The sequence below is a fragment of the Sinocyclocheilus anshuiensis genome, unplaced genomic scaffold, assembly GCF_001515605.1.
Source record: "Sinocyclocheilus anshuiensis isolate Anshui unplaced genomic scaffold, SAMN03320099.WGS_v1.1 scaffold72, whole genome shotgun sequence".
NCBI lineage: Eukaryota > Metazoa > Chordata > Actinopteri > Cypriniformes > Cyprinidae > Sinocyclocheilus > Sinocyclocheilus anshuiensis.
In genome coordinates, this window is record NW_015554073.1 from 775,172 (window position 1) to 801,569 (window position 26,398).

At 36.4% G+C, this 26,398-nt stretch overlaps 2 protein-coding genes across 7 annotated transcripts in view; one reads left to right on the plus strand and one right to left on the minus strand.

Annotated features, from left to right (window-relative positions):
• Window positions 1-871: 871 nt before the first annotated feature.
• mapk8a (mitogen-activated protein kinase 8a) lies at window positions 872-12,504 on the minus strand. Of its 3 annotated transcripts, none has more exons than XM_016460788.1 (12): window positions 12,281-12,504; window positions 10,543-10,711; window positions 10,328-10,457; window positions 10,172-10,230; window positions 9,860-9,998; window positions 8,269-8,434; window positions 6,712-6,783; window positions 6,321-6,503; window positions 5,891-6,015; window positions 5,065-5,128; window positions 3,263-3,337; window positions 872-3,127 (listed from the first exon to the last, which is right to left on the minus strand). In XM_016460788.1, exons 2-12 carry the CDS (start codon window positions 10,662-10,664, stop codon window positions 2,982-2,984), a joined length of 1,281 nt encoding a protein of 426 aa, XP_016316274.1. In that variant the 5' UTR covers window positions 10,665-10,711; window positions 12,281-12,504; the 3' UTR covers window positions 872-2,981. The 3 variants fall into 3 exon arrangements, with proteins under 3 accessions (XP_016316274.1, XP_016316275.1, XP_016316276.1); XM_016460789.1 differs by lacking the exon at window positions 6,712-6,783 and adding an exon at window positions 7,834-7,905; XM_016460790.1 differs by having other exon boundaries at window positions 3,044-3,132.
• Window positions 12,505-13,510: 1,006 nt separating this feature from the next.
• Window positions 13,511-26,398, plus strand: part of LOC107668813 (FERM and PDZ domain-containing protein 2-like) — a 34,724-nt gene continuing 21,836 nt past the window's right edge. For 3 of the 4 annotated variants that reach the window (XM_016460808.1, XM_016460811.1, XM_016460810.1), the window contains exons 1-25: window positions 13,511-13,741; window positions 16,676-16,823; window positions 16,916-17,076; window positions 17,962-18,027; window positions 18,159-18,338; window positions 18,429-18,504; window positions 19,228-19,317; window positions 19,950-20,025; window positions 20,113-20,266; window positions 20,347-20,418; window positions 20,564-20,738; window positions 20,876-21,011; window positions 21,699-21,837; window positions 21,920-22,072; window positions 22,231-22,416; window positions 22,553-22,712; window positions 22,979-23,222; window positions 23,312-23,412; window positions 23,646-23,723; window positions 23,799-23,906; window positions 23,991-24,107; window positions 24,316-24,515; window positions 24,615-24,710; window positions 24,793-24,886; window positions 25,704-25,789. In XM_016460808.1, coding sequence (XP_016316294.1) covers window positions 16,700-16,823; window positions 16,916-17,076; window positions 17,962-18,027; window positions 18,159-18,338; window positions 18,429-18,504; window positions 19,228-19,317; window positions 19,950-20,025; window positions 20,113-20,266; window positions 20,347-20,418; window positions 20,564-20,738; window positions 20,876-21,011; window positions 21,699-21,837; window positions 21,920-22,072; window positions 22,231-22,416; window positions 22,553-22,712; window positions 22,979-23,222; window positions 23,312-23,412; window positions 23,646-23,723; window positions 23,799-23,906; window positions 23,991-24,107; window positions 24,316-24,515; window positions 24,615-24,710; window positions 24,793-24,886; window positions 25,704-25,789 — 3,072 coding nt within the window. In that variant the 5' untranslated portion in view covers window positions 13,511-13,741; window positions 16,676-16,699. The remainder of the gene's footprint in view (window positions 13,742-16,675; window positions 16,824-16,915; window positions 17,077-17,961; window positions 18,028-18,158; window positions 18,339-18,428; window positions 18,505-19,227; window positions 19,318-19,949; window positions 20,026-20,112; window positions 20,267-20,346; window positions 20,419-20,563; window positions 20,739-20,875; window positions 21,012-21,698; window positions 21,838-21,919; window positions 22,073-22,230; window positions 22,417-22,552; window positions 22,713-22,978; window positions 23,223-23,311; window positions 23,413-23,645; window positions 23,724-23,798; window positions 23,907-23,990; window positions 24,108-24,315; window positions 24,516-24,614; window positions 24,711-24,792; window positions 24,887-25,703; window positions 25,790-26,398) is intronic. The other variant, XM_016460809.1, reaches the window with a different exon arrangement.

The following is a 26,398-nucleotide window of genomic DNA, read 5'->3' on the forward strand; positions in this document are numbered from 1 at the left end:
TCCTGAATGCAGAAAGTGCCAAAGTAGAGGTCTTCAAAAAAATAGGTGTTTAATTTCAAATGAAGACTGACTAGTCTTCATAATAAATTGCCGTTGTCATCAAAACAGTTTTGTGACTTTATGATCAAGGAAAGTCTGATGCTACATAATGAGTGATAAAAAAACAGAATCATATACTGACTGATAACTGTGTTGTGCAAAAGATATCTTGATTTCTATCAAACATTTCAAAAATTTCTAATTCACCCCAAAATGATAATTCTGTCGAGTACACTCATCTTTCTAAACATTTGTTCATCTTCAAAACAAAAATGAAGATTTTTTTAATGAAACCTGAATGATTGCTGTATTTCCATTAAAAAAGTCCATTCTACCAAAACGTCAATGCCTCAAGATGTACATTTGAGCTTATATTTACTATATTTCATGTGCTTTATATTTGTTCTCTTCTGTGAATAAAAGCCTAAGTGAATCTATTCATCATATAAAGCAATTGTCTACTCAGAAGACTTGGATTAAACCACTTGATTAAAATAAATATCCTTTATGAACTTTTTTTTAAAAGGCGTCAAAAGTTTTGGTGGAATGGACTTTCAAAAGAGGGACAGAAATCCGTTTTTTATACCTTAATCTGTGTTTTGAAGATGAATGAAAGTCTAAAGCGGTTGGAATGACATGAGGGTGAGTAAACGATGACAATTTTCATTTTTGGGTGAAGTAACCCTTTAAAGTCTTTGGTAATATATGTGGAAAGCAGCAACAATTTCCAAAGTTAAATAAAGTTGTTCACGGTGAAGAATGATAAACTAAGAATAAGTTCTTGGAGAGGACAATAATGGGGGGGGGAACAACACACACAAGCAAACCCATTTTCCAACGGTTTATTTCCATTTTTCCAGTTGTTATAATGTTAACAGTTGAATTTCAGTGCATTCTAATGAGGTGGTAATCTGCTAACCCTAATATAAAACAACTGCATCAGTTCGTGAAGTCTAATAAACCCAGCACCACGATCTTATAGTTCTTGTACAGTGTTTTGGACTTAAAATCAAATGCTAAGCAGGTCATGCAAGATACTTCCCATCGTTGAGACTGGGGATGAGAAACTTTTCCTCTCCATGTTTATTACATTCTCTTTTCTTTTTCTCGAAACAGCAAAACATGGACAGAACCCTTCCAAAGATTTTCGCATAGATGTCGAGTCTGAAATAACGCGGTTCATTGTTCAGCTTTGAGTTACCGCACATAAGCTGAAGAAAACAAAAAAAAACAGTCTAGAATAAACAAAGACACATACTCATTGAATTGTATACACATACATACAGTACATTCTCACAGATTCAAACTACAGACACTTCAACACATTTTCTGAATAAATAAATCAAATGAAATCAAGGTTACAGTAATACTTGTAAAATGTGAGCTGTATGGCATCAAGTGTGAGGTAGTTCAGACTCGACCTTTAAACGGCTCTTGTGTTTCATGCCTAAAAGGTTTTGCTCTTTGCAGTTCCAGCAGGCTCAGGCTTCCCAGGCAAGTATGTAGGGCTTGATATCATTGCCACTGTTAAGAGCACTTAAAACAAAACAACAATAATATAAAGTAATAGCAAAATATTTCGTTTTTTACCCTGTGCACAGGAAAATAAATCCAATGGGCTGAACCCCATATGTCAACAACATTCAGATTCCCACTTTCTACTCCACAACTTAGGCCTATTCAACATTCTCTCACCTTCACATTCTAAAGCAAATGTAAAACAAACCCACTTCCCTGATATATCTTAAACTTTTTATCAAATCATGTGTGGAGCTCCAGTTTTCAATGTCACAAGTTACAAAGCACATACGTACAGTAGGTTAATCCCCAATACAGTAGGTCCCGTTCATTTACAGCACATTACATGCCATTAAAGACCTTCCAACCTGACGGGAGAAACAAAAACCGCTAAAAGTAAAACCAATCCAAAGATCTGGTTAATTTCACTGTTGTACAAAAATAAATAAATAAGTAGCTTAACAACTCTAATGGAATATGCTAGGAATGGACCAGTGTAGACTTTTTTTTGTTGGTGTTCCAAATAATAATTTCTAAAATACGTGCTCTACCAGCTCAGAAAATTTCTGACTCAAATGTCAAGAAACAAACCTTAGTAGGGTTTGGAAAAATATTAGACAAAAACTGCAAAATGCAATGATACATACAATAACAGCTAATGAAGCGCAATGCTTGTTCTATAAGCAGATTTTGAAGGGATAAAACAATTATTTTTTAATAATTATAAAAAATAAAAAAGTGCTGAAATCCTAGGTAACTACTAGGACAAGAACTAGAACATCAGAGACATACGCACAAGCACATCACATTTCACAGTCAATCAGCAGCAAAACTATTCATGAAAAAAGAACAGCCTGGTAAAATAAATCAACGTACATATAAAAATATTTTTTTTTGATGTTGTGAGTTGTTATATCTAAATGAAACCGTACAAAATGTAAATACAACATGACCCAGAAAATGCCACCTCAGGCAAGTTATGTCAAAGTGTACTTAAATAGCTGATATTAATTTGTGCAATATGGTTATGTCCATTGTAAAATACTAACATGGACTTGTTTCTAAAGACCTTCATATCCCAAGTGACCAAGAAAATTATACACTGACCAGGAAAAAGACTCAAAATAAATAAATTTGAGAAAATATATTCACAATTCAATCTTTACAGATAACCTTCCAAAATCACTCTACGACAACATGACAAAATACTCTAAATGTAGCTTATAAAAGAAGAGATTTGTTAAGGAGTTCACTATCATTGGCTGAGTCTGTTAGGGCTGTCGCTAAAAAGATAAAACTGTGTAGTCATTTACAGCATCTAGAGTGGAACTCAAAAAAGCCATACCCGACCCAAAATAAAGTATTAGACTGGCCTAAATCTGATACCATGCCACACACAGTGAAACTCCAGGGGAAGGTGATAGTCATCTGCAGCAGCTCAGGGGTCCTGCAGAGGCCTCCAGGCTGCTGTCTGTGTCTGAGGCCACGGTGGGCTCTGTGGACATGGACGAGACGTCATTGATGGAGGACGAGGAGGAGGGCTGGGGTGAGCCGTTGATCACTGCTGTACCTGTGCTATGTGAAACACGACAGTCAGTTAGATCACCCAAACATGATGTGTGACTATATGCAAATGGTAAATCAATTTAAATAAAAAATAATTAGCATAATCTGCATTAGACTAAGAGAAAATCGTCTTACTAACCTATAGGGGAAGGCTGACCTCGAATTACATTTTTTATCCGTTCTTCCCAATCCAGGACTTCTTTATAGATCAGCTCTGTAGAAGACAAAGAAAACAAAGAAAGAACAATTAGAATATAACGCGAGAGAAAGAACAGAGGCCTACACAATTTTTATCCAAGTAAGCCATTTAAGGAAATAAAGCTTTGTAAATGTATATATTTAGCACAAAAACCATAGGGATTTCATTTGGGTTTAAAGGGGTCATATGATGCTGCTAAAAAGAACATGATTTTGTGTATTTGGTGTAATGAAATGTGTTTATGCGGTTTAAAGTTAAAAAAACACATTATTTTCCACATACTGTACATTATTGTTTCTCCTCTATGCCTCGCCTTTTTGAAACGCGTCGATTTTTACAAAGCTCATCGGTCTGAAAAAGCGAGGTGTGCTGTGATTGGCCAGCTATCCAGTGCGTTGTGATTGGCCGAATACCTCAAGCGTGTGACGGAAATGTTACGCCCCTCACCATACTGTTGATGCCGTGTCCCGGCCGGAGCGACGAGACAAAAACATTAAAACCCATTACAAACGAGGCATTTGTTGCATCCAGTGGGGACATAATTACTGATTATAATGACTTATACTGTCTTTTTACGCGTTGCATTGCATCGCGCTGCGTAAACATAAAACCCTGTCTGCATTTGTGATCGGAGAAATGACAAACAACAAGTGCTACTCTACACTGCCCAAAACTCGCGTTTGAATCATCAGTGGGAAATTCTTTAAATGGAAACGTACTTACGATGTATTCCCTCAGCGACCAGCACGGATCAGCTCTAGGCATGACGAAGCAGATATTGTCCTCTTTTGGAAGACCAAACAAATTAGTTTCGGTTTCACAACGAAGCACACAGCGTCTTCAGGACATGGCGGCGGCAACAATACTACTGGGAGAATAAAAGTTACGCCTTCTTTCTTTGCGTGAACATTTGGGTGGCGTTATGCAAATCTTCCCACAGAGCGACGTAGGTATGTTGGGGCGTGTTAGAACGAGCCGTTTTAGGTAGGTGTGGCTGACTCTTAACTTTTATAAAGAATATCTCTTTGGATTTGAGACTTTAGTCTTTGCAACTTTACAGATCTTCTTTATGCACCAAGAGCTTGTAACACTCCAAAGAGAAAGGAAAAATTGAAATCGCATCATATGACCCCTTTAATTAAATTAAACAGATGCATAAAATCTGGGAAAAAATGTATAGTAACTTGAAAATATGGTAATGAACACAATAATTTAATTACATGGATGAAAGGGATTGAAATGAAACCAATTGTTTTGTTTTTCTCCAAATGAACTGATTCTGAACTGATAAAATATGGATCGAAACTGGCAACACTTTTAGGAACTTGCAGCATCGTCACACTACATACAGTAGCTACTTGTTGGAAAAACTAGTTTGTCATTGGAAATTTGAAAACAGCTGAGCTACTGTCATGCAGCTGAAAAAGGCAGTTGCATTGTTACTTAGATATTTACTGTCATACGCTGAACAGATGAACGAAGTCATGGAAACTGGCAAGGTTTAAGTTGACAGCACACGCTCCCTGAGTTGAAAGAAATATCAGTCTTTCTAATTTAAGCAACTGCCGTCAGACATTTAAACATGCTGAGGAGTTTATTAACACCATTCAATCAGGTGACCCCTGCAGACAAGATTTCGACCGCGTGTGCAGTGGGCAAATCATGTTCGTTCTCAGCCTCTGGCACTTTCCTTTTGCATCGGATTTCACGCTGTGAACTTTAAAGTTAGAAAAACAAACCACCTTTCCATTCCTCCACTGTGTGTTCCCTCTCATTGAGCTGTTTGTCTGTGATTAGAGGAGGTGGCTGAAGAGAGAAAGATAAGCACACATAATTATGCTGGTGAGAAAAACAATCAATGTGCTGAATATGAGCTTATATGGGGTGAAAAACAGAGCCACAAACTTCATGTTTTTCTTGTGAGAACTATTAGATACACTACTGTTGACAAGTATGAAGTCAGTAAGATTTTTTTTTGTTTTTGAAAGAAATTAATTTTTTTCAGCAAGGACTTAAACCGATCAAAATTGATCTTTTGTAAATTATATTTAAATGGTTACAAAACATTTCTATTTCAAATAAATGCTGTTCTTTTGAACTAAAAAAACCTGAATGTAACAGAATTAACAAAAATATTAAGCAGAATTTGAATGATTTCTGAAGGATCATGTGACACTGAACACTGAAATAATTACATCTGAAAATTTAGCTTTGCCATCATAGGAATACATTACATTTTAAAATACAGTGAAACAGAAAACAGTTATTTTAAATTGTAAGAATATTTTACAAACTTACCGATCTTTGATCAGATAAATGTGGCTTTTGTGAGCATAAGAGACCGCTTTTTAAAAATATATGTATTTATTTAGCAAATTTATTGCTAGAAATAACAACAAATTTTAACACTTTTGATAAAAAGGTTTAAAAATTGCAGCCCTTGATGATTTGGGAAAACAAAATCCAACATTATTTTTGTAGACTATTCATCAAAATTACAATGAGCTTCCATGTGTACTTGACAGCAGTGGATTGGAAATTGGTGTGTGTGAATGCGCATAAGCTCACCGCTTCCACTTCAGCTGGGTCGTACCACACGTTAATGTAGGGGTGCTGCAGAGCTTCATCCACAGATATTCGTTTGGATGCATCTATCACCAGCATTCTAGACAGCAGGTCCCGCGCCTGGCTCGCTGCATAACAAATCACATCCAGTACAAAGAGTTAATGGTACTTCAGTTGTTCTCAAGTGGCTTGACATGTCACCTCAACCACACAGCAGATTATTCAGGCCACTCACTGTGCATGCACTGGAAATGATTAGAATTTTGAATTAGGCTGTTTTTCTTCTGCAAATATGTGTGTCAGTTAAATGATGGATGAAATCTATATTAACATTTTGACATGCACATTTGCAAGCAGCGATTGCACTGCTGCCTAATGGAAGTAAAATGCTACAGAAATAATGTCACCCATTTAAATCTTCAAGCAGATGTACCTTTCAGTTTGTTGTGTTCTGAATCAGCAGGGAACAGGACGTCGGGAAAGAGCTTCTCAAAGCTGTATCCAGTGTACCGGGGCCTGTTCTCCACGTAGGTCCGCACAGACTGGTTGAGTTTCATCATAAACTCCTGGGATGGTGTTCCCAGCTGCTCTATGACTTTGTTCCACTGATCAATATCTTCAGGCATTAGAGGGTTAAGAAAAGTATAAACAGTCCTACAATATCTAAAATGATCATCTTGAAAGCTTTCCATAAATCTTGTACATTGAACCAATTAATTTTGATTGCTTATGCCATAGTGTACCATGGGAAACAAAGTATTGTGTTTACTAAAGAGAAGTGATAACCATGGAATGGATGGCACACGATAGACAGGTAAGGATACGATCTGAACCTGGAAACAACACACTACCTCTGACCATTTCAGCCATGATACAGCCAACAGACCATACATCCACTGAAAAATGAAATGAAAGTGAAATTAGCATGCAACACAGAGCTTAAAAAAAGGGAGGCAGAATGACAAAAGACAAAATGATGATGAAATCAGATGGCAAGCCAAGAAGAGTGATGTGCGTCATGCAGGATCTGCCATGTCTAGCATGGAAAATCAGTGAGGATGGAGCACAGACGTAACAGAATAATCATTGCAATACTATAAATAAACCAGAAACGAGTTTCACAGTGCATTACACGCCTGACCATTTACACTCATGTTGTGACTCACGATGGTGACTCATTAACTGATTATGATGGAAGGAAAAAAAACGTTGCACAGTATTTCAGATTTAGATTTTTTACAGATGACATCAAAATCCTGATGTAGGCATTTTGGGACGATGGGACGATGAGTTCTCAAACACCATCAAGCCACCCTTGACCTAATGGTATACCTGAAAGATCCCAAATTTCTAATATACAATACCATTTAAACGTTTGGAATTGGAAATATTTTTTTAAATGTTTTTAAACATCTTTTATGCTCACCAAGGATGCACTTCTCCCTTGTCACAAGAGCAGAGAACAGAACAGCTACAATGGCTAAATGAATACCAAAACAACTAGCACCAACATACAACAATAATTTTAAAAAGAATTTCTAGAATATATAACAAGTACCAATGAGAAACAACTAATAAACAAGCAGGTGCCAGCGTAAAAATTCAAAACTAACCCTTCAAAATAGTGGTGTTCACCAAAGTAAAGCCAAAATTAGCCAGAAAGTCAAAACCGCCCCTCACAGAAATAAATAAGGGAGTGAAATGCAAAAAAAAAAAAAAAAGCTATAACCAAAACACAACCAACCAGTGTTTGATGAACATACAGCATGCATAACAAAGAACACAATATAAAATAATCTTCATTAAATTAATACCAAACTAGCGAGGGACTATACAGTATATCAAGCTCATTATGTGCCCTATGAGTAAAATGCAGTTTGTCAAAATGACAACAGGCAATTCTAGTGTCGAAGATGCATTTTTTTACTTGTAAGGCTCAAGGATACAGTCCCTCCCAGGAAAAAGGATTTTGTGACGGACCATTTCTGCCAAAATGCAGCCCACAGACCAAATGTCCACTAAGCACGTGCAGCAGAGGGAAAGAGAGAAAACAGTTAAGCAGGAAGTCAGGGGGTGTTAGTATTTTTGTACTGTTGCATAAGAGCTTGTTTTATTCATTATAGTTTGGGTAAGAAATGAATGAACACGCCAAGCCATTGTCTACTCATCACACACTGAACAGGCTTTACATTTCATCAAAGTGGAAACAAAAAGACAGAATTCCCTCGTAACACATTTTGGTGCTGAAACCGCAAAGCTATTAGTGCAAGGAAAGCATTAGAGAGACGTGAAATGAAACCTGCAACACGAGGATGATATTGCCGTTAAGCATGCATAGGATGTGCCAACTAGGCATTCTGCAGCTTGTCAGCAGCACTGACCATTGGCTTGATATCCCATTCCCAGGATGACTTCAGGGGCTCTGTAGTAACGGGTCACCACATATGGTGTCATCAGCAGACCCGTAGCTGCTGTCCTGGCCAGTCCGAAATCCAGGATCTTCAGGGTACAGTCTGACTTTACCACGATGTTGCTGGGTTTCAGATCCTAAAGAATCACAAGACAGAATAGTAGTCAATTTGCCATTTTTTCATGAGAGTAAATAAGAAAAATATAATGTAAAATATAATATAAAAATATAATGGCAGTCCAAAAGTCTGAGACCTAAGAAAACTTAAAACCTGAGAAGAACACACACAAAGTTTTGATATTTAAAATTGTTTAAATAAAAATTATGAAAAAATTGTGACATACTGTTTAAATGTTTGGTGTCAGTATGATTTTGAAATATTTTTGAAATAAGTCTTATGCTCAACAAGGCTGCATTTACTTGATTAAAAATACAGAAGAAGCAGTAATATTGTGAAATATTATTACAATTCATAACGCCTGTTTATAGTTTAATATATTTAAAAATGCAATTTATTCCTGAACAACGCTTAATGTTCAGCAGCCATTAGTCCAGTCTTCAGTGTCTTCAGTGTCACATTCTTACATACAGGTACAAGTTCAAAAGAACCACATTTATTTTAAATAGAAATTTGTGTCAGTTCAACTATCCACTCAAACTGTTATGCTGATAATATAGTGTAAAGATAAAAGTTATTACATTTGAAAAATGCAAAACAGAAGCAGACTTTTAGATGTGTGGCTGCAGAAAAGCTAACTAACATTCAGGAAATATTTATGGGTGAATCTAAACGTTTTTATCAAAATCAATAATTGCAAATAAACTGGTTATAAATTGTGTGGGCTTTAGAAAGCGTTTTAGATGTCAGCGACACTATTCTCACTATTTTTGGTTTCACTTATGACGTTGTCTAACTGAAAACTGACCAACAATACAGTATATTTCCAAGGGCTAAAGTGTATAAAAACTAATGAACAAACAAACAAGTCTTTCCACACCATTAACCTCGAAAAAGATGAATTATTTCCTTTCAGTGTTCCTCTGTTTTCTCATCACCTATCGATAGATCTGTCAGAGTGAAACCATTTTTATTAATTTAACGCTTGATTATCCACGACTGCAAATGAAATTTGCATATTTAATGTTCAAAGGTCGCCATTCATGGGACATGACCTTGTGCAGTGACATGAGATTCATTGTATTAACATAAAGGTCTCTGGTCATATCTGCGCAAAAGCAGTACACTGTATAAGACAGAGGTAAAGTCAAGGTGAAACGGGACAGCGATGTTTACTGAGGATCACTTGATCGCTTCCCTCCTGTCGCATCTCAACACATCCCTGCCTCAACAGCGCAATGCAGTCCACAGCAGCAGCTGCAGTCAGGCAGGCAGGCAGAGGTCTGGCTTTTTGTAATCAGCCCAGGGGATGAAACCCCTCCCCCTCCCTCACCTTAACTGATTATTAAGCTTTTCGCTGTCAGTGCAACCTTGGCTGTGTACGGCAGTCTTTTTGTTTAGGCTAGGATTCTTTAGGCTAGGCTTTAGGCTAAAGAGCACAGACCCTGTGGATGATCCCCGCCGAGTGGAGGTGTTTTATTCCGCACAGCGTCTGGTACAGCAGATAGGACAGCCGCTCGTGGTCCAGTTCCATCTGAATGACTTGGCAGAGGTTGGCGTCCATCAGCTCCATTACTAGGTAACTGTCATTGGGGAAGGGGCGGGACAAAAAAAGAGGGTGTGATGGGGGGTAAGAGAGAGCAGAGAAGAAGGGGAGGGGTGTGTGTGGATGTGAGAGAAAGGGGAGAGAGCATTGGGGGTATCAGCTGGGTTCTGGCATTTTTAACTGTGTAAATTGTACGCAACATATACTCACACATCTTGGAATTCTTCTAATGTTTTTTGTGGTGTAAAAACATTTAAGAGGCCTATTATCTGGAAAAGAAAAAGCATATCTATTAGACGGCTTATGCTCTGCTGGATTTCCCATTGCATGCAACATGTTACTAGCCATTTTGGGGTCATGACTTACATTTTTATGGTTGACACACTTCATGAGCACCAGCTCTCTGAATGCGCGTTTGGCATGAGTCTGATTCTGAAAAGGCCGGCTGAGTTTCTTTATAGCCACACTTCGCTCAAGGTTGTGGTCATACGCTGAGCTAAAAGAGAAAAGAATGCATGAAGCAGATGAACAGATTGTGTAACGTCCTCGATTTGAGGTGGAATACGAGCTCTAGAACTTACCAGACTATTCCCTGAGCACCCGAGCCAATGGGTTTTAGATTCTGATACCGCTTCAACACTGTGAATGTTGAATCACCCACATCTACGCTGTAGAATTCTTTTTCTCGCTTATTTTTGTTCATGGTGAAGCCGAAGTGTGAGCATCCGAACAAGGCAGACTTTTACAAACCTAGACCATAAAAACAAAACAAAATCCACTATAATATTGCAACTGTTGTGATATCTTCATCACCGTAACATGATTTTCCTGCAGTATCTTTTTTTCTTGGCACTGCAGAATAAACTGAAAGGACAGCATAGAGTGGTCCCGAACCTCTTTTTGGCTCTGGGCTTTATCTCTGTGCCATCAAAAAGAAAATAACTAGAGCATACAGCTGTTAGAAACACACGCACACATAAAAAGGGGACTCATATGCCACAAAAGAGCAGGGCAGTTTCCTAATAGCTCTTAACCCGAGTTAAAACAGCAAGACTAACAGCATGACCCAGTTCCACAGAAAAATGCTTCCACATATTTAGCTGTTTCCGCAAATGGCATAATATCAGGGACATTTTTTTTCCTGACATGTCGTCATTAAAGTACATTAAAAGTAACACAATTCACTGTAATGAAAGGAAGTAGCACTGAATATGTCCAATATGAAAGCATGAAGAAATTGCATTTTGGATCCATAGCAACAGAGAGAGACTTTTGTCGAGACTTCATTCTATACAAGCTTTGATTTGTGGTTGCAACTGTGTACAATCAAGCAAGAAAAAAAATATAAATAAATAAATTACCAACCACTTTTTGACATACAGGCCAATATCAATACTTACACAATCAGGCATGCACTTAAACAAACCAGTTAATCAAGTAACACAATTTCTAATTTTAATCAGAGCCAAATATTAGTCTTCCAGGATAATAACACTGACTCGCAATTATCACAACATTCCCAAAGAGAATAATTTCAAACCACAAGTATTATTATGCACAATAATAGAAATGAATAAAAAGAAACCACATTCGATTAAATTATTTATAAAATACAGTATTCAGGACAGCTTCACTAATAAAAGGTAAAAATGAATCACAATTTCAATTCACAATTTCTAGGTAGCTTGATATCTAGGCTATGTACAGTCTAAACAATGGGACAAATCCTGATTAAGACACAAACTTTTATGGTTTGTTTATGCGATTAAACATTAGGGCTCAGTTTCTTTTAGTATAACAATTTACTCATCAAACAGATCTAATGGGCAAATTTTGTCAAGCTGAAATCAATCAGCCTGTTGCCAATTTAAAAGTGCTATTTACATTTTTGATAATATATGTATCCTGATTTACATGACAGCACAGGCCAGTAAGATACAATATATACACAAGAAATAATGTATAGTTTTTTGTCAAGTCTTTGACAGTGATCAGTATACATACTAAACCCATAAGTAAATCAGCCTTTCTTATGTTTCATTCCTGATTCAATTCTATCCAGAAAACACACACAGTATGGTTACAGTGGGTGGCTGGCAAACCGAGCAGCTTGACAAATAGCATTGTAAGCAATCTCACATAACCCACGGAGCCCGGCTCATTTATTATCCGCTACGTTAAAAAGCCTCATCATTCAAAACAGCGACATTATCGCATTACTGTCTCAAATAAAAGAAAATGAGCTGTGATGTATACACACACCCTCCCCCACGGCGAAACAATACCACGCATTAAAACCACCTTAAAACGCTCACTTACCTGCTACGATTAAAATACAAACACCCCTGTATCCTAAATGCCACTTAAATACCCGGACTCTTCAGAAATTATGTGGTGAAGGCTCTATCGATTATTAATAGCGCTTATTCGGCTGCTGGTTTCGATAACATGACCTCAGCGTATCGAAAGCGCTTTCTTCCACTGACTGGCAGCAGGCCTCGCGTGCACTGCGGACGACATGCGCTCTACGTCACCAAACCCCCACGCGCTTCCGTGCCATCATCACGCCGGTCTATTCATAGATAAGATCTATCTATCTATCTATCTATCTATCTATCTATCTATCTATCTGTCTGTCTGTCTGTCTGTCTGTCTGTGAATCTATTCTATTAAAATCTGTCAATATAGCCTATTATTGATCAAAATTAGGCTATGTTGTGCATCCTTTTAAGGATATTAATATATTTAACCCACTCAGATAGATACTTTAAGTAATAAAATATGAAAATCCATTTAAAAATGCAAAGAAAGAAAAAAAGAGTACTGTCCACAGTTGCAGCACCTAATAACGTTTTTTCAAAAGTTAGTGTTTTTGTTTACCAAAGAGACAACAGTGGCAGGGATGAGCTTTAGATGAAATAGACAGGTAAGTACCTATTGTTTTAATATACATTTTTTATTCTGTGTAATTTTCAATCAAGCTGTAAAAGTATGCAAAAAAGTGTACAAATGTTTAATTTTGTGTATTTTAGAGATACATATACACTAGGTAGCTTTAGCAAGACTAAAGAGTCAGCCATTTTATTCAAAAAAATGTTTTAAATGTAATTTTCACTACAGAATGTTATTTAACACAATACAGGACTTGAAATGTGATGGAAAACAATCAGAATACTTCTGTGCATGCATTGTCATAGACGCCTAAACAAGGACAAGGACAAATAAAATGCTATTTAAATATATAGGCCTACATAAAAGGACCACAACATCACTATCAGAAAAAAAAGGTACAAAACTGTGGGTACCCTCCTGATATGCACACTTCAGGTACTAATTTGGGGGTAAATAAGGTACAAATATGTACCTTTTAGCTTTTGTACCTACCGTCCCAGTGACAGCTTTCTAACTTTGTTTTGAGAGTGCTGAGTAAAAAAAAAAGGTCCTGAAGACTTCCTCATCCTCTTTTGTCATTGCTCAATCCAATTGAGCTCTTAGCTGTGGTCTAAGAATAGTTGTTCAGTTTGCAAAAATGTTTCGAGGTCCCACAGATCAGTTGCTTCTTAGTGATTAGATGGGAGTAGTTTATCAGCAAATGCATTTTTGTATGGTTGTACAGTACTACAGTATGCTGAATTGTAGCTTGTGCATAGCTAGGTCACATGAGGCACTTGGTAACAGAAGGTAAACGAAACATGTAGTGATTCACAGGATTAAAGTGTGTGTGCCGGGACTGAAGGCATCAGAGGGAGATCAGGACCTTAAGACATTGAATGCTAGAAGGTAAAAACTATTCATATTCTTAAGATGATAGATCACGTTTAGTAGTTATAATTTGTACAATTTTGTGAATCTCTCTACATGTAATTTCAGAAATTTGTACGTTCTAAGATTAACAACATAGTCCGTTTGTAATTCATTAATGCTGCTGCCATGACTTGGTCAGCTATATTGGTTAATGCTATTAAAATGCTACAGTGCTGAGTTGTGATTAGTTTATGTATATCTCAGAATTTTTGATTTGGACAGGGAAAGCCTAGAACCTCTCAATCAATAGAGAATGCAAAAAGAATAATATAAAAACAAAAATCACTTTTATTTTCTTGATATTTTTAGTTTAGATTTAACCAGTGTTTATGTGCCCCTGTTATTATTCTTACACAAAGGCTACACAGTTTGTCAGAATATTCTAGGATTTGATTATTGAAGGAATGCAGTGAGTTTAGTGTCCTTTCTTTCTCTTAGTCCATGAGAAAATGCATGTCTTCCTAGATACTAATGGTCTGAGAGAGCTCAAGCTTATTTTGATTTTTATTTAAATTTCAGAGGCACATATATATGTATACAGCAATGTTGATTTAAGTGTTTTTAGCATTTGTGTGCTTAAAATTAAGCATTCTATTTCTGACAGGCCACAAAAAGAAACTCAAGGCTTCTTGTAATGTTCAGACCCATGTTTACACATCTGCAGGTCCTGCTTAACCTTCTCTGGAGTTCAAGCTCATTATTGCATCGGTACATTTTTGTGTGTGTCCAGCCCAAACATTTGTTGTTCTGACTGATCTGACATACTGAGGCAGAGAACAACCCGGTGTCCATAAATTACTTATATTGTTAGATTACTGCATTTACCGTATTTTAGTATGTCCTTTTTTACAAAGGTGTTGAGTCATTAACACCCAGGTTGTGTAATTAACCAGTCATTGTAATCTCCCTGTATTGGCACCCAGACTTGATCTAGTTTAATATAAGCCTCAAGACAACTAAACAACAACAGACTGAACGTAAGGTTTTAAAATACATTACAGTCATTCTTATTTAAATGCATTTAGTATAATATATTTACTTAATATAATTAATATATTTTTAATCTAAATGTTTTAATATACATAAAAAAATGTATTTTACCTGTAATGTATTTATGACAGCATTTAAACTTCTGAAAAGTCATATAGATGTCTTTTTTAAGTAGCTCTTCAGATTATACAAAGTATACTGCTAAATAGCCTTGAAACGGTTAAAGAGGCAATGCTACAACAGTAATTACAGCAATATCCTCATTATTTATGAGAGCTGTTATATAGCCTTTACTTTATTTATTTATTATTATTTTTACATTTTAGTAAATTCCTCCTGATTTGAACCAAATAGAAACCTGAAATATTTTTGCTCTCTATGCCATTAATTGCAGTGTAGTATTTTACCTTGACATGCTGAAATTAGCAGAGTGAGAATGTGGTAGGGAAAAAAATGTAGAGTCATGACTCTAAGTCTTAATGGCTGATGTTGGTGACATCTCTTGGCACATTTACTTGAGCAGTCACTAGGCAATATCCAGGTCCTGATGTCTCCTTGTGGACATCTGATTATGTCCCACATCACATGCCAGATTACTGTAATCCTTAACATTCTTTATGTTCTGTGCATTTGCTTGTTGTTACCTTGCTTTGAAATTTGAATCAAAATTTTCTATTAACAGCATCTGACAATGTTACTTGTGATGTGATTAAGAGTAAAAAAGTGTATGCAAAAATGTGTAAATAAAATGTGATTTTATTCCTTTGTGAATTGACTGGATAAAAAATAATGTGCACTAATGAATCATGATCCACATGCTTTTAGAAAGTCAATACTGTTTTAATTTTATGTGGACTTTAACCAGCCACACATCACTTCATGTATACATCACAGTAAGAGGAAACCCATAAAGACCAGATAAATTAATAAAAAAACGACACTATTCTATTGGTTTATTAAATTATATTTCTCATAAATACCAAAGAATGTGTTTATAGTAAGTAAGTTATAGTAAGTTAAATTCTGCTCTTGCAAGCAATTTAGATTTATGAACGTCTACATCAAAAAGAGTGGTACCAAAGGAACATTCTTTTGGTAAGTGCATATTATTGATTAGTGATGGACATGTTCTTGATGTAAAATGTCTCCCTCTGGCGTCCTTCTTGGGTAGTTACAGTTAAACAGACCAGAATACATACAGTTTTTCCTAATGGCTTTGGCACATTTTTTGAAACAGTCTGAAAATTCTCTAAACTGTCAGTGCAATTGTCACAACTGTTTCCTGGAACATTAGAACTCTACTGCATGTCAAACCCTTTAATTCATGCCCACACTTTAAAAGAGTCCAGGAAACTATCTCTATTGTTCAAGGGAAATAAAGATGTAGATGTGGATTAGAAATAGATATTTTAACATAGATATTTAATATTGGGGGGAAAGTAGCTGAAATCTTTTAAAATCTTTGGCATCTCTGCATAATTTGTGTATTCATGCAGAAACTTTGGGAGGGTGTCAGATTCACTGATAATAAAACACAAATGTAGTAAATTCAAATCTGTCAGTTTGCATTTTGCTTCTCTCCGAAAATGATCTGAAAATGGAAGAAATGTATTTGTATGTGTCCTCTGAAGTACAATCCAATCACCAGTGATTATGCAAAACAATTGGCACATTCTTGCCTAAGCTTATTCCTTTGATAGCTGGAAATGAAGTCAGCAAAAGACAAAAATAGATAATTGTAGACAGATTTAGAGTTACACATCACACAATATAAATAATGTATATTACACAATATTGTTATGAAACATTGGTGATGAGCTCAGAGTCCCTGCTGCTCACTTAGTTTAGGCTCCATCCTCCTCTTTCAGCTGATTTCTCTCGACCTCCATCAGTCAGTTAGCTTGTGTCTCTCCTTCTTAGGTATCTGTCTCGCAATTCCGCAGGATGAGCAGCACATTTGTGACCCTCGCCGAGGTGCTGGAAGCCAGAGGTGGACCGCTGGAAGAGGATGAGGTGTGGTCGCTCCTGCTGGGCTCAGCTGAATCCCTCTTAGACCTTTCCTACAAAGGTAAAACGTTGACCTTGAAGTTAGTTGATTTTTCCTCATGGTGAAGAGTGCACTCCATGAAAAATTAAATGAATGTGGGTCTGTTTTTCTAGGTCACAATATCTGCAGCATTATAACTCCTGCATCACTGCTCTTGTCCGCGACTGGGACGCTGGCATTCAAGAACTGTGCTATGACAGATGAGGTGTGTGCCTTCACAGCCCCAGAGATGCTGCAAGGCCGTGCCATCTCCACCAAGCTAGCTATGGAGAAGGTCAGTTTCATTCAGCAATGCATGCCAACACTAGCACTCTTGTCAGAGATTGACGCACAGAAACAATTATATTATATAGCCTATACATTACACTTTCCAAATCAAATCAGGTTCTCTTCACAAAATGACTGGGTTTTATGAAGATATATGGTGATGCTTGAGATATAATTCAATGTTTCTGTAAATAACAATAATACTAATAATAATATTATTATATAATGATACAAACAAACCCAATATTACTAATAGACTAAAATATAATGAGCTAAGGTCTGACAGGCTCATGAATATTAATCACGTTGCTTGCGTTAGCTAGATCAAAGCCTGACATTGTTGTTAAGTAATTGTTCTTAAATTCTGAAATAATTATTCCAAACAAACTCAGTCATTTTGGCACGAAAAAAAAGCAATAAAGAATATAATGTAAACGTAGCAAGGCTCTCACTTCTCTCACGTTGCTTGCAAAAGAAACAAACAGAGTTCACGTTCCGTCAGAAAACGCTGCGAATAAAGTCATAGCAATAGGAAAAGTGCACTATAGAAACGGAGAGGGAAAACTAAACTGTCTGCGGTCCAGTTAGCTGTATTACTGCTTTTTTAAAATGTATTTTCACACCCTAAACGAACTGAGAAATGATGACCTGTCAAACGCTCAGAGCGTTCTAGTGGCGCCCTGAAGCGGTCATATGACACGCAGTGAGAATAAACTTATTCTCACTTATTCTCACTATTCTCAATTTATTTAACAATCAACACCAAATTTTATAGACTTTTTTTTTTTTTGCCTAGCACGAAATTTAGTCACAAAGAAGGTTGGATTTATTTTAGAAAATGTGCTTCAGTTGAATGCTTACAGAAATATAATTTATGTGTCATTTCTTCCAGATAATCGTGTATTCTCTTGGGATGACTCTGTATTGGTCAGTTGATTATCATCTCCCTCAAAACCAGGTCAGTCTCACAGAAATTCGAGTACAAAAAAAAAAGTAAATAAAGTAAAAGATTGATGAACAAGTCATGCCAGTGAAGAATAAGGCAGCTACATATAAATGTGAAAATAAATGTGTTTTCTGCTCGGTTAGCCCATTCAGCTAAGTGACTCTCTGAATTGCCTTCTCCTGAGCATGTGTGAGGACATGGCCCATCGACGAGCCAACCTGAACTCCATCTTGGAGGTTTGTGAATCACACCACAAAGCATCTCTCCTGCCTCCTCCCAACAAAGTCATCAAACAGCTAGTAGAGGATGTCTTCCAAGACTCTGTGAGTTAAAAAGCATATCCTTTATACCTCAAACACTTCTCAATTGCTCAGTTTAGAAAAAAATAGCCAAGAATGAAATTTAATTTCCAGGTGGATCAAGCTGCTTTAACTGAAAATGTTGTACAGTTGAGTGGGAAAAGTCAGATGATCAGAGAAAGACTACATGGTAGGAATTCTTTTGAATAACAAAATTTCATCCTTTTATGTTCTTATAGTTGTGAAATTGTAAAGAAGTGTTGTCAAATAAGTTAAAGTATGAAAACCTGAATATAGGCTGAATATTATATTATTTAAAAAAAATTTAATTGTTGTTTTTATATTTTAATTATTTTAATGTTTAAAAATGTTTATATTTCATGTAAAATGTGACTTGATGTTTTGATACATATGCAAATTAGTTGTTGCAATGGGTATTTATAGAAGAGTTTTAGCCTGTCATGTTACAATCTGTGCACGTCAGATCCTTTGTATAACAAGTCTAAGTGGGTGTTGATGCCACATATTTGTCTTCAACGCTGTCCTTAACTAACCGTTTCAGTGGTAATCCCAACATATTCCTTGGATTATAATGTTTATCCTAAAAATGTAATTAGTAAAACCCTGCAGGTTTGACTAATATGTGCGTAAAACAGCACCACCGCACTAATAAAATAGTGTTCAGAATAGGATTAACGGTTTAATTTAAACCGAACATGGGATTACAAAAGGTTGTAATCAGGCTCAAAGCGCTGATGCTTAAACACAAACTGTAATGTAAAGCGTAGTGATCTTATGTTTAGCTGTTTTCCAGAGGTTACTTGTGCAACCATGTGCAGTATAAACTGCTGTGTATACCGTGGATGTACAGTATGCATTACGTGTGGTTACTGATCAGGTCTCTGTTGAGCAGGTAAGCGTGGACCATATCCTGGTTATACAGAGGGGAACGGAGCTTCAGAAGAGACTCGCAGATTGTCTCTGGACTCCGAGCCAAAGCCAGGTAAGCTCAAAAGTTTGGAGCTGTAAGCTTTTTTATGTTTTTAAAGAAAGTCTCTTATGCTCACGAAGACTGCATTAATTTGATCAAAAATACAGTAAAACAGTAAAATTGTGAAATATTATTGCAATTTAAAATAGCTGTTTTATATTTTAATATATTTTAAAATGTAATTTATTTCTTTGATGGCAAAGCAGAATTGTCATGAGCCATTACTTCAGTCTTTAGTGTCACATTATTTTTCAGATGTCATTCTAATATGCTGATTTGGTGCTCAAGAAACATTTCTTCTTCTTTTTTCCCCCCAAAATTCTTTGATGAATAGTAAGTTAGAATAAACAGAACAACATTTATTTGAAAAAGAAATATTTTGTAACATTAGAAATGTCTTTACTGTCACTTGATCAATTTAATGCATCCTTGCTGAATAAAAATATTAATTTTGATGACCCCAAACTTTTAAACAGTAGTGAATATCACATGTTTAGATGTTTAGTGAATCCATTGTTACTGTATAAAAAATTGCATGTTATTTCGTTAAATTATCAAGCTACTTTTTTGCTCTCTCTTTATTGCAGAGCATGTAGACATACAGTAATATTTCAATATTAAGTCTAGCTGTTTTTTTCCCCCAGGAATTTCCCAACAACGGAAAACCCGGTCTCTCAGAAGTAGACCTAGTCAGACCACATCATATCAGGGCTCAAACAGGTTAGTAGTATTGTTTTGCACTTCTAAATATATTATCAGGCTGTTAGCTGTTAGTGCTGTTAATGTCAATTTCTAATGCTATCCCAGAATTCCACTGGGGCTTCACCACAGACGAAGCACAAGTTGTTGGCTGTCACACAGTACATGCCTCAACGTTCCCAAAAAGGGTGAAGCCCGGCCTTCCAGTCCCTGTATCACTGTTAGTGAGTCTGCAATCAGCCTCTCCCAAAGGAAAGCTAAGGTAATGTGCTTAGCATATGTGCTGTACAATGATATGTATGCTACATCCTATATTGTTAATTGCATGTTTCTATGTTTTAGAGTCTTGGACCTGAATTTACCAGGATGATTGATGAACCTCAAATAGTTTTAGAGCTGCCGGGATCTATAGTGGTAAACTGTGTTTTAGTGTTTTTGGTTGCATACTGTATATAATGCATTTCAGTTTTAAGTGTTCAGCACTTCTGTGCAACTTTATTGCACTAAGGTTGTCTCTGTATATTTAGCTTCTTCTCCCTTTCTCTCTCGATCGATACAGTCAAAGAAAGGCAAGTCAGGCTTGTCTCAAAGGGAGGTTAACTTGATCATGCCAAATGAACAGTGTGTGGCAGTGAAATGTGACATCAAGTCCCGTGGGAGAGATGTCTTCGACATGGTTGTGGCACACGCTAACCTTGTGGAGCACTTTTACTTTGGCCTTGCTTTCATTGATGGTAATGCAGTTTTTATATATACCTTTGTGTGCTCTTGTGTGGTTTTAATGACAGTAAAAGGAACGAGTGTTTGTCATGTATACTTTGAACTGCCTTACATAAGTAATTGAGCATTAATTACATTTTTTCTCATTTAGATGGTGAATTTTTCTTTTTGGACCCTGAGACAAAAATCTCAAAGGTTGCCCCAGATTGCTGGAAGAAAGTGGCTTCTGCGACATTTACGCTTTTTCTCCGTGTCAAATTTTTCCCTGATGACATCTCCTATATATTGTATGTGTTTTTCTACTGTCTTTGGGGCTGTTCACACAGAACATGTTTTTGCATTCCACTGCGCTGCTTTTTTCCATTGTTTTCATGCACTTGACGGGCTATTGTGCTTGACATGATTTTGCATTATTTGCAGTGCCTCACACGTGACACGCCATTCTGGAGTCATGGATGCTAAAAATGTAGCTTTGCCATCAATGGAATTATTACATTTTAAAATATATTAAAATAGAAAGTTATTTAAAATGAAATCCAGCCTTGGTGATAATGCGAGACACAAGAGATTTCAAAAACATAAAAAAAACTAAAAAAAAACTTACTGAACCCAAACTTTTGAACACATTAAAGAAGTCTTTATCTTCCTGGAAAATTAACCATATAAAAAGATGCAATCCCGCACACTATCAATACTTGCTAAATATTGAAGTTTATTGTCACAAGCACAAGCAACGTTTCAGTCCACTGATCTTCATCAGGCAGATTGCATCTTTTTATATTTTTGATTCAGCAATATTATTGGACTATTTTTCCTACGCACCTATTGTTTTTCAGGTGTGCTGAGTTTGTGTTGATTGGAAAATTAACCAAAAAACTTGTCAAATGATTTCATGGGGTCTTTAATGCATTATACCTAATAGTTTGCAGTGCTAATAATGCTGACTGTTTGTTTTTGTTGAATTTTTTTTTAAGGCATAAACTTACACGACACCAATACTATCTCCAGCTGAGGAGGGATGTTCTGGAGGACAGAGTGTACTGTACTGAGGAGACCGCATTGTTTCTTGCTGCGTTAGCACTGCAGGCTGAGTTTGGAGATTATTTGCCTGAAGTGAGTGAGATATTAATGAACATTTGAACTTTCAACAGATCTAACTAGACTGTATGCTGAGATATCACACTAACCTTTTCAGGTTTATGGGAAGAACTATTTCCAAATGGAGCAGTACATCTCTAAGAGAGTCATAGAGAAAGTGGCCTTGCCCTGTTTAAGAGAGGAGTTGCCAAGGTTACATGCCAATAATGCCCACATGCTTCCAGAGGAGGCTGAGATGGAGTTCTTAAAGGTTCTTTCTTTTGGCCTTCAGTTAGAGTCACTCACGCTAAAAATACTCTTGTTATGCTCATAAAACTAAACAAATCAATATAATAGTAGTTTTGTTCAAACATCTGGCTATTTGATCATAGTTTGTCAGTACCTCCTGTGTCTCTCTTGCCTTTATAGATTGCACAGCAGCTGCCAGAGTATGGAGTGCTGTTCCACAGAGTTGCCCGTGAAAGGAAACCTATTATTGGAGAGCTGGTTTTGGGAATTTGTGCCAAAGGAATTATGGTTTATGAAGTCAAGAACCATTCTCGTGTGTTAAGCCGCAAATTTCACTGGACAGAGACAGACAGTCTCTCAACAAGTGTGAGTTATTATTTGTGTGGATTATATTGCTTATTTAGGTCTTTTTTGATACTCTGTGAAATCCAGTAACATGCTATTTGAAGTTCATGATGTTTTGGGATAAGGTTTTAATAATTCTCCATTAATCCTGTCATAGAGACGAAAATTTACCATTGAGTGCAGCCCGAGTGGGAAGAAGCATTCATTTGTGACAGAGAGCTCAAAGATCGCACAGTACCTCCTGAACCTCTGCTCAGCCCAGCACAAGTTTCACAGTGAGATGATCTCTCGTCAGCTGACCTACTGTTTAGCCTCAGGTGTGTAGAATTATTTCTATATACAGAGCCATTTGAAGTTGAATATACAGTGCTTTGCAGTCCTTTTAATTAAAATTTTCATAAAAAATGACATATTTATCTTTTTCAACGAGCATGTTATGCTTCAGTGGACTCAAGAAAAACATTTTTTACTTTATCATTTTCATTAGTTGCATTCTTTTTATTATTTTATCATTTTCATCAGATACAAAGATTTGTTTGTTTGTCAACTTGTAGTTAGTAATTTCTGTTATATTTCAACCTAGATGATAACGTGGCAAAATATACATCAATATACCGCGCTCGACACAATCAGATAAAGAGGCTATCTTGCTCGGAGATTGTGCTCAACAATATTGGTTTGAATGGATTACCCAATGACTCCATGAGCAAGTCTTGCGATGACCTGTCAGCAAAGATCGGAGTTCGGATTCAGCAACAGAATGAAGTAAATGACATTCCTGAACCAAGAACCCCAAGTGAACTGAAAGACCAGAGCCGAAGCAGCAGGTGTGTCGATGGATCTGTTCTGCCCATCATTCAAATCACAATTCAAAACTAAATATCTCTCATATCGTGTTGATCTTTCTTGCCTGCAGCCCTCCAGAAACTTTCAGTCCTCCAGTCTATCGCATCATGTCCAATGTCTCTTTGCAAAAGCAGGACTCAGAGGTTAATTCCACCACCTCGTCTATAAGAGGTAAACAGTGAAGCTCTCTCTGGTTTTATTGCTAAAGTTTGACATTGACTTTTAATGATTATCTGATATTTCTATGATAAGATCTATGATCTTATGGGAGCTGATTACAAAACAACATTTCAACATAAAACATAAAAGTTATTCTCAATATGACATGCAAAAGTGGATATATGATTTGTATTATTTATTATATTTGATCTTTTTTAAATAATCTATTTTCATTTCTTTTTTAGTGGACACACCCACAAGAACAACCCCAGAGAGAGAAATCATCAGTGTAACTTTAAAGAAGGATCCAAAACTTGGTTTCGGTGAGTGAAAATGAACATGCATCTTTTATATAACATTAAGCATTTGAATGCTGATGTATCACTTTTGATGAAAAGGTTTTGTAATAGTCGGTGAGGACAACACAGGGAAGTTAGATCTGGGAATTTTCATAGCATCCATCGTTCCCGACGGGCCAGCTGATAGGGACGGCAGAATCAGACCCGGTACAATCCTGAACATTTCCCCTCTTTTATGCCAAAAATAAATAAATAAATGAAAAAGACTTATTTTCTTTTGTTTGTGTTTAGGTGGTCGGCTGATCTCTCTGAATAAGATCAGTCTAGAGGGGGTGACGTTTAATATAGCTGCTGCCATACTGCAGAGCAGCCCAGATGAAGTGGAGCTCATAGTGTCCCAACCCAAACGTATGTCTTCATATTGCACCAATTATTTACATATGATCTGTCTTCATACTTTCACTTTTAAAAATGAACTGTGCACATTTTAATATTAAAATACATTCTACTATCCTAGCAGTAAGACATTAATGTTTATCTGTATGTTTGCAATTATGGTACATTTGGTGGTAGGAATTACACATTTAAAATGTTTTCATTTTTTGTTCCTGAGTAGAGGATCTCCGGGACAGTAAGACCTCACTGGCTACAAGTAATTTAGGGATGATGCTGGAAAGAGGCTTCGGCTCACAAAGCACCCTGAGTGCAGAGTACAGACCTGTGATGGAGGAGCTGGAGGAGACCCTCTCCAACATCATGGCTCCCAAAATGGGCAAAAAGCTGCACATACCTGTGGTGCGGATTCTGGATTTTCAGGTGAGATTTACAGTGATGCAGTTTGTCCAGTTTGTTAGAAATCATCTGACATGAACAAAAACTAACCAAAATAAATTTTTTATTGTTCATCCTGTGCAGGATAGATATAATTCTTCCAGCTTCAGTTCAAAGCCAAGTGAAGTAATCTACATGGAGCTCAGAAAGATCAACAGCAGCTTGGGAATCAGTGTTGCTGTGAGTTTTTACTCTGTGTGGTGTTCATGTAATTTCTCAAATCTTAAAACATGGAGTATTTTACTATTTAAATGATTTATAGGGGGGAATCAACACTAATGTACATCATGGAGGAATCTACATCAAAAGCGTGATCCCAGGAGGAGCGGCAGATCAAGATGGAAGAATACAGATTGGTAAAGATCCATCATTACCAATTATAAAACCTGATATTCAGATAAAAATAATCTTTTAGTCAGACTTTTCTTAGAATGATGTTTTAAAGACCTAATTTTTGTAAGATGATGATTGGTAAGATGAAAAAAATCTCTTATGCTCACCAAGACTGTATCAAAAATACAGTAAAAACACTACAAATTGTAAAACAATATTACAATTTAAATGAATTGTTTTCTATTTGAATATAGTTTAAACTGGAATTATTCCTGTGATGGCAAAGCTGATTTTTCAGCAGTGATTACTCCAGTCTTCAATGTCACATGATATTTCAGAAATCATTCTAATATGTTAATTTGGTGCTCAAGAATTTTTTTTATTATTATTATCAATGCTGAAAACATTGTGCTGCTGAATATTTTTGTGAAAACTGTGATACTTTTTTCAAGATTCTTTGATGACGATCAAGTATTCAAGAATGACATTTAATTGAAATGGAAATCTTTTGTAACATAATTTTGTAACATTACGTACGGTACTACTTTATAAATATAAAACTTATAAATAGTAAAATTATTGTCACTTTTGATCAATTTAATGCATCTTGCTGAATAAAATACTAATTTCTTTGAAAAACAAAGAACCTTACTGACCCTACACTTTTCGAACGGTAGTGGTTCCGGTGTGTTCTATGCATATTTGTCATCTCCTTGACGATGTACAAACATGACTCAGATGTGTCCCTAACATGCTAATGAGCATGAATATGCAACACCCTGACTGGTTGTGACGCATGATTGGTGTTGACAGCTCAATGAATTCTTGTATGTGTGACAGGTGACAGGCTGCTAGAGGTGGACGGCTGTAACCTGTGTGCTGTCACACACAGGCAGGCGGTAGAGTGCCTGAAGAGGACGGGGAAGGTAATGACATGTGTTTGCATTACTTCTGAGTGGTACAATCACAACCGTTTATGTAACTGGATATGATTGAGCCCACAGTAGGACACTAACACCCATGTTTCGGATATTAGGTAAGACAGTTACGATATATTTTTTCAGTGATGTTTTTATACTACTTATTTACTATTATGGAATTTATTAATATTTTATATTAGCTATTATTTTATATTTCCAGCTTTCATTTCAATTTTAGTCTTTTTTAATTAATTTAGTTTTTTGTAATTTTCATTAGTTTTTTATATTTCTGTTTAACTTTTATTTTAGTGTTAGTAATTTTAGCATATCGAATGATTTCTAATTTTCGTACAGGTTTTACAAGTTTAAAGGGGTCATATGATGCGATTTCACGTTGTCCTTTATCTTTGGAGTGTTACAAGCTCTTGGTGCATAAAGAAGCAAAGACTAAAGTCTCAAATCCAAAGAGATATTCTTTATAAAAGTTAAGGGTCAGCCACGCCTACCTAAAACGCCTTGTTCTAACACACCCCCACATATCTACGTCACTATGTGAAAATATTAGCATAATGCCGCCCAAATGTGCACTCAAAGAAAGAAGGCGTGGTTTCAGGA

Bases quoted from the DNA above. Each gene is read 5' to 3' on its own strand.
- mapk8a (XM_016460788.1), bottom strand. From the start codon at position 10,664: ATGAACAAAAATAAGCGAGAAAAAGAATTCTACAGCGTAGATGTGGGT. The intron at 10,231-10,327 runs GTAAGTCATGAC...TTTCTTTTCCAG, and splicing joins AGTGTGTCAACCATAAAAAT to ATAATAGGCCTCTTAAATGT. The intron at 3,128-3,262 runs GTTAGTAAGACG...CACATAGCACAG, and splicing joins AGGTCAGCCTTCCCCTATAG to GTACAGCAGTGATCAACGGC.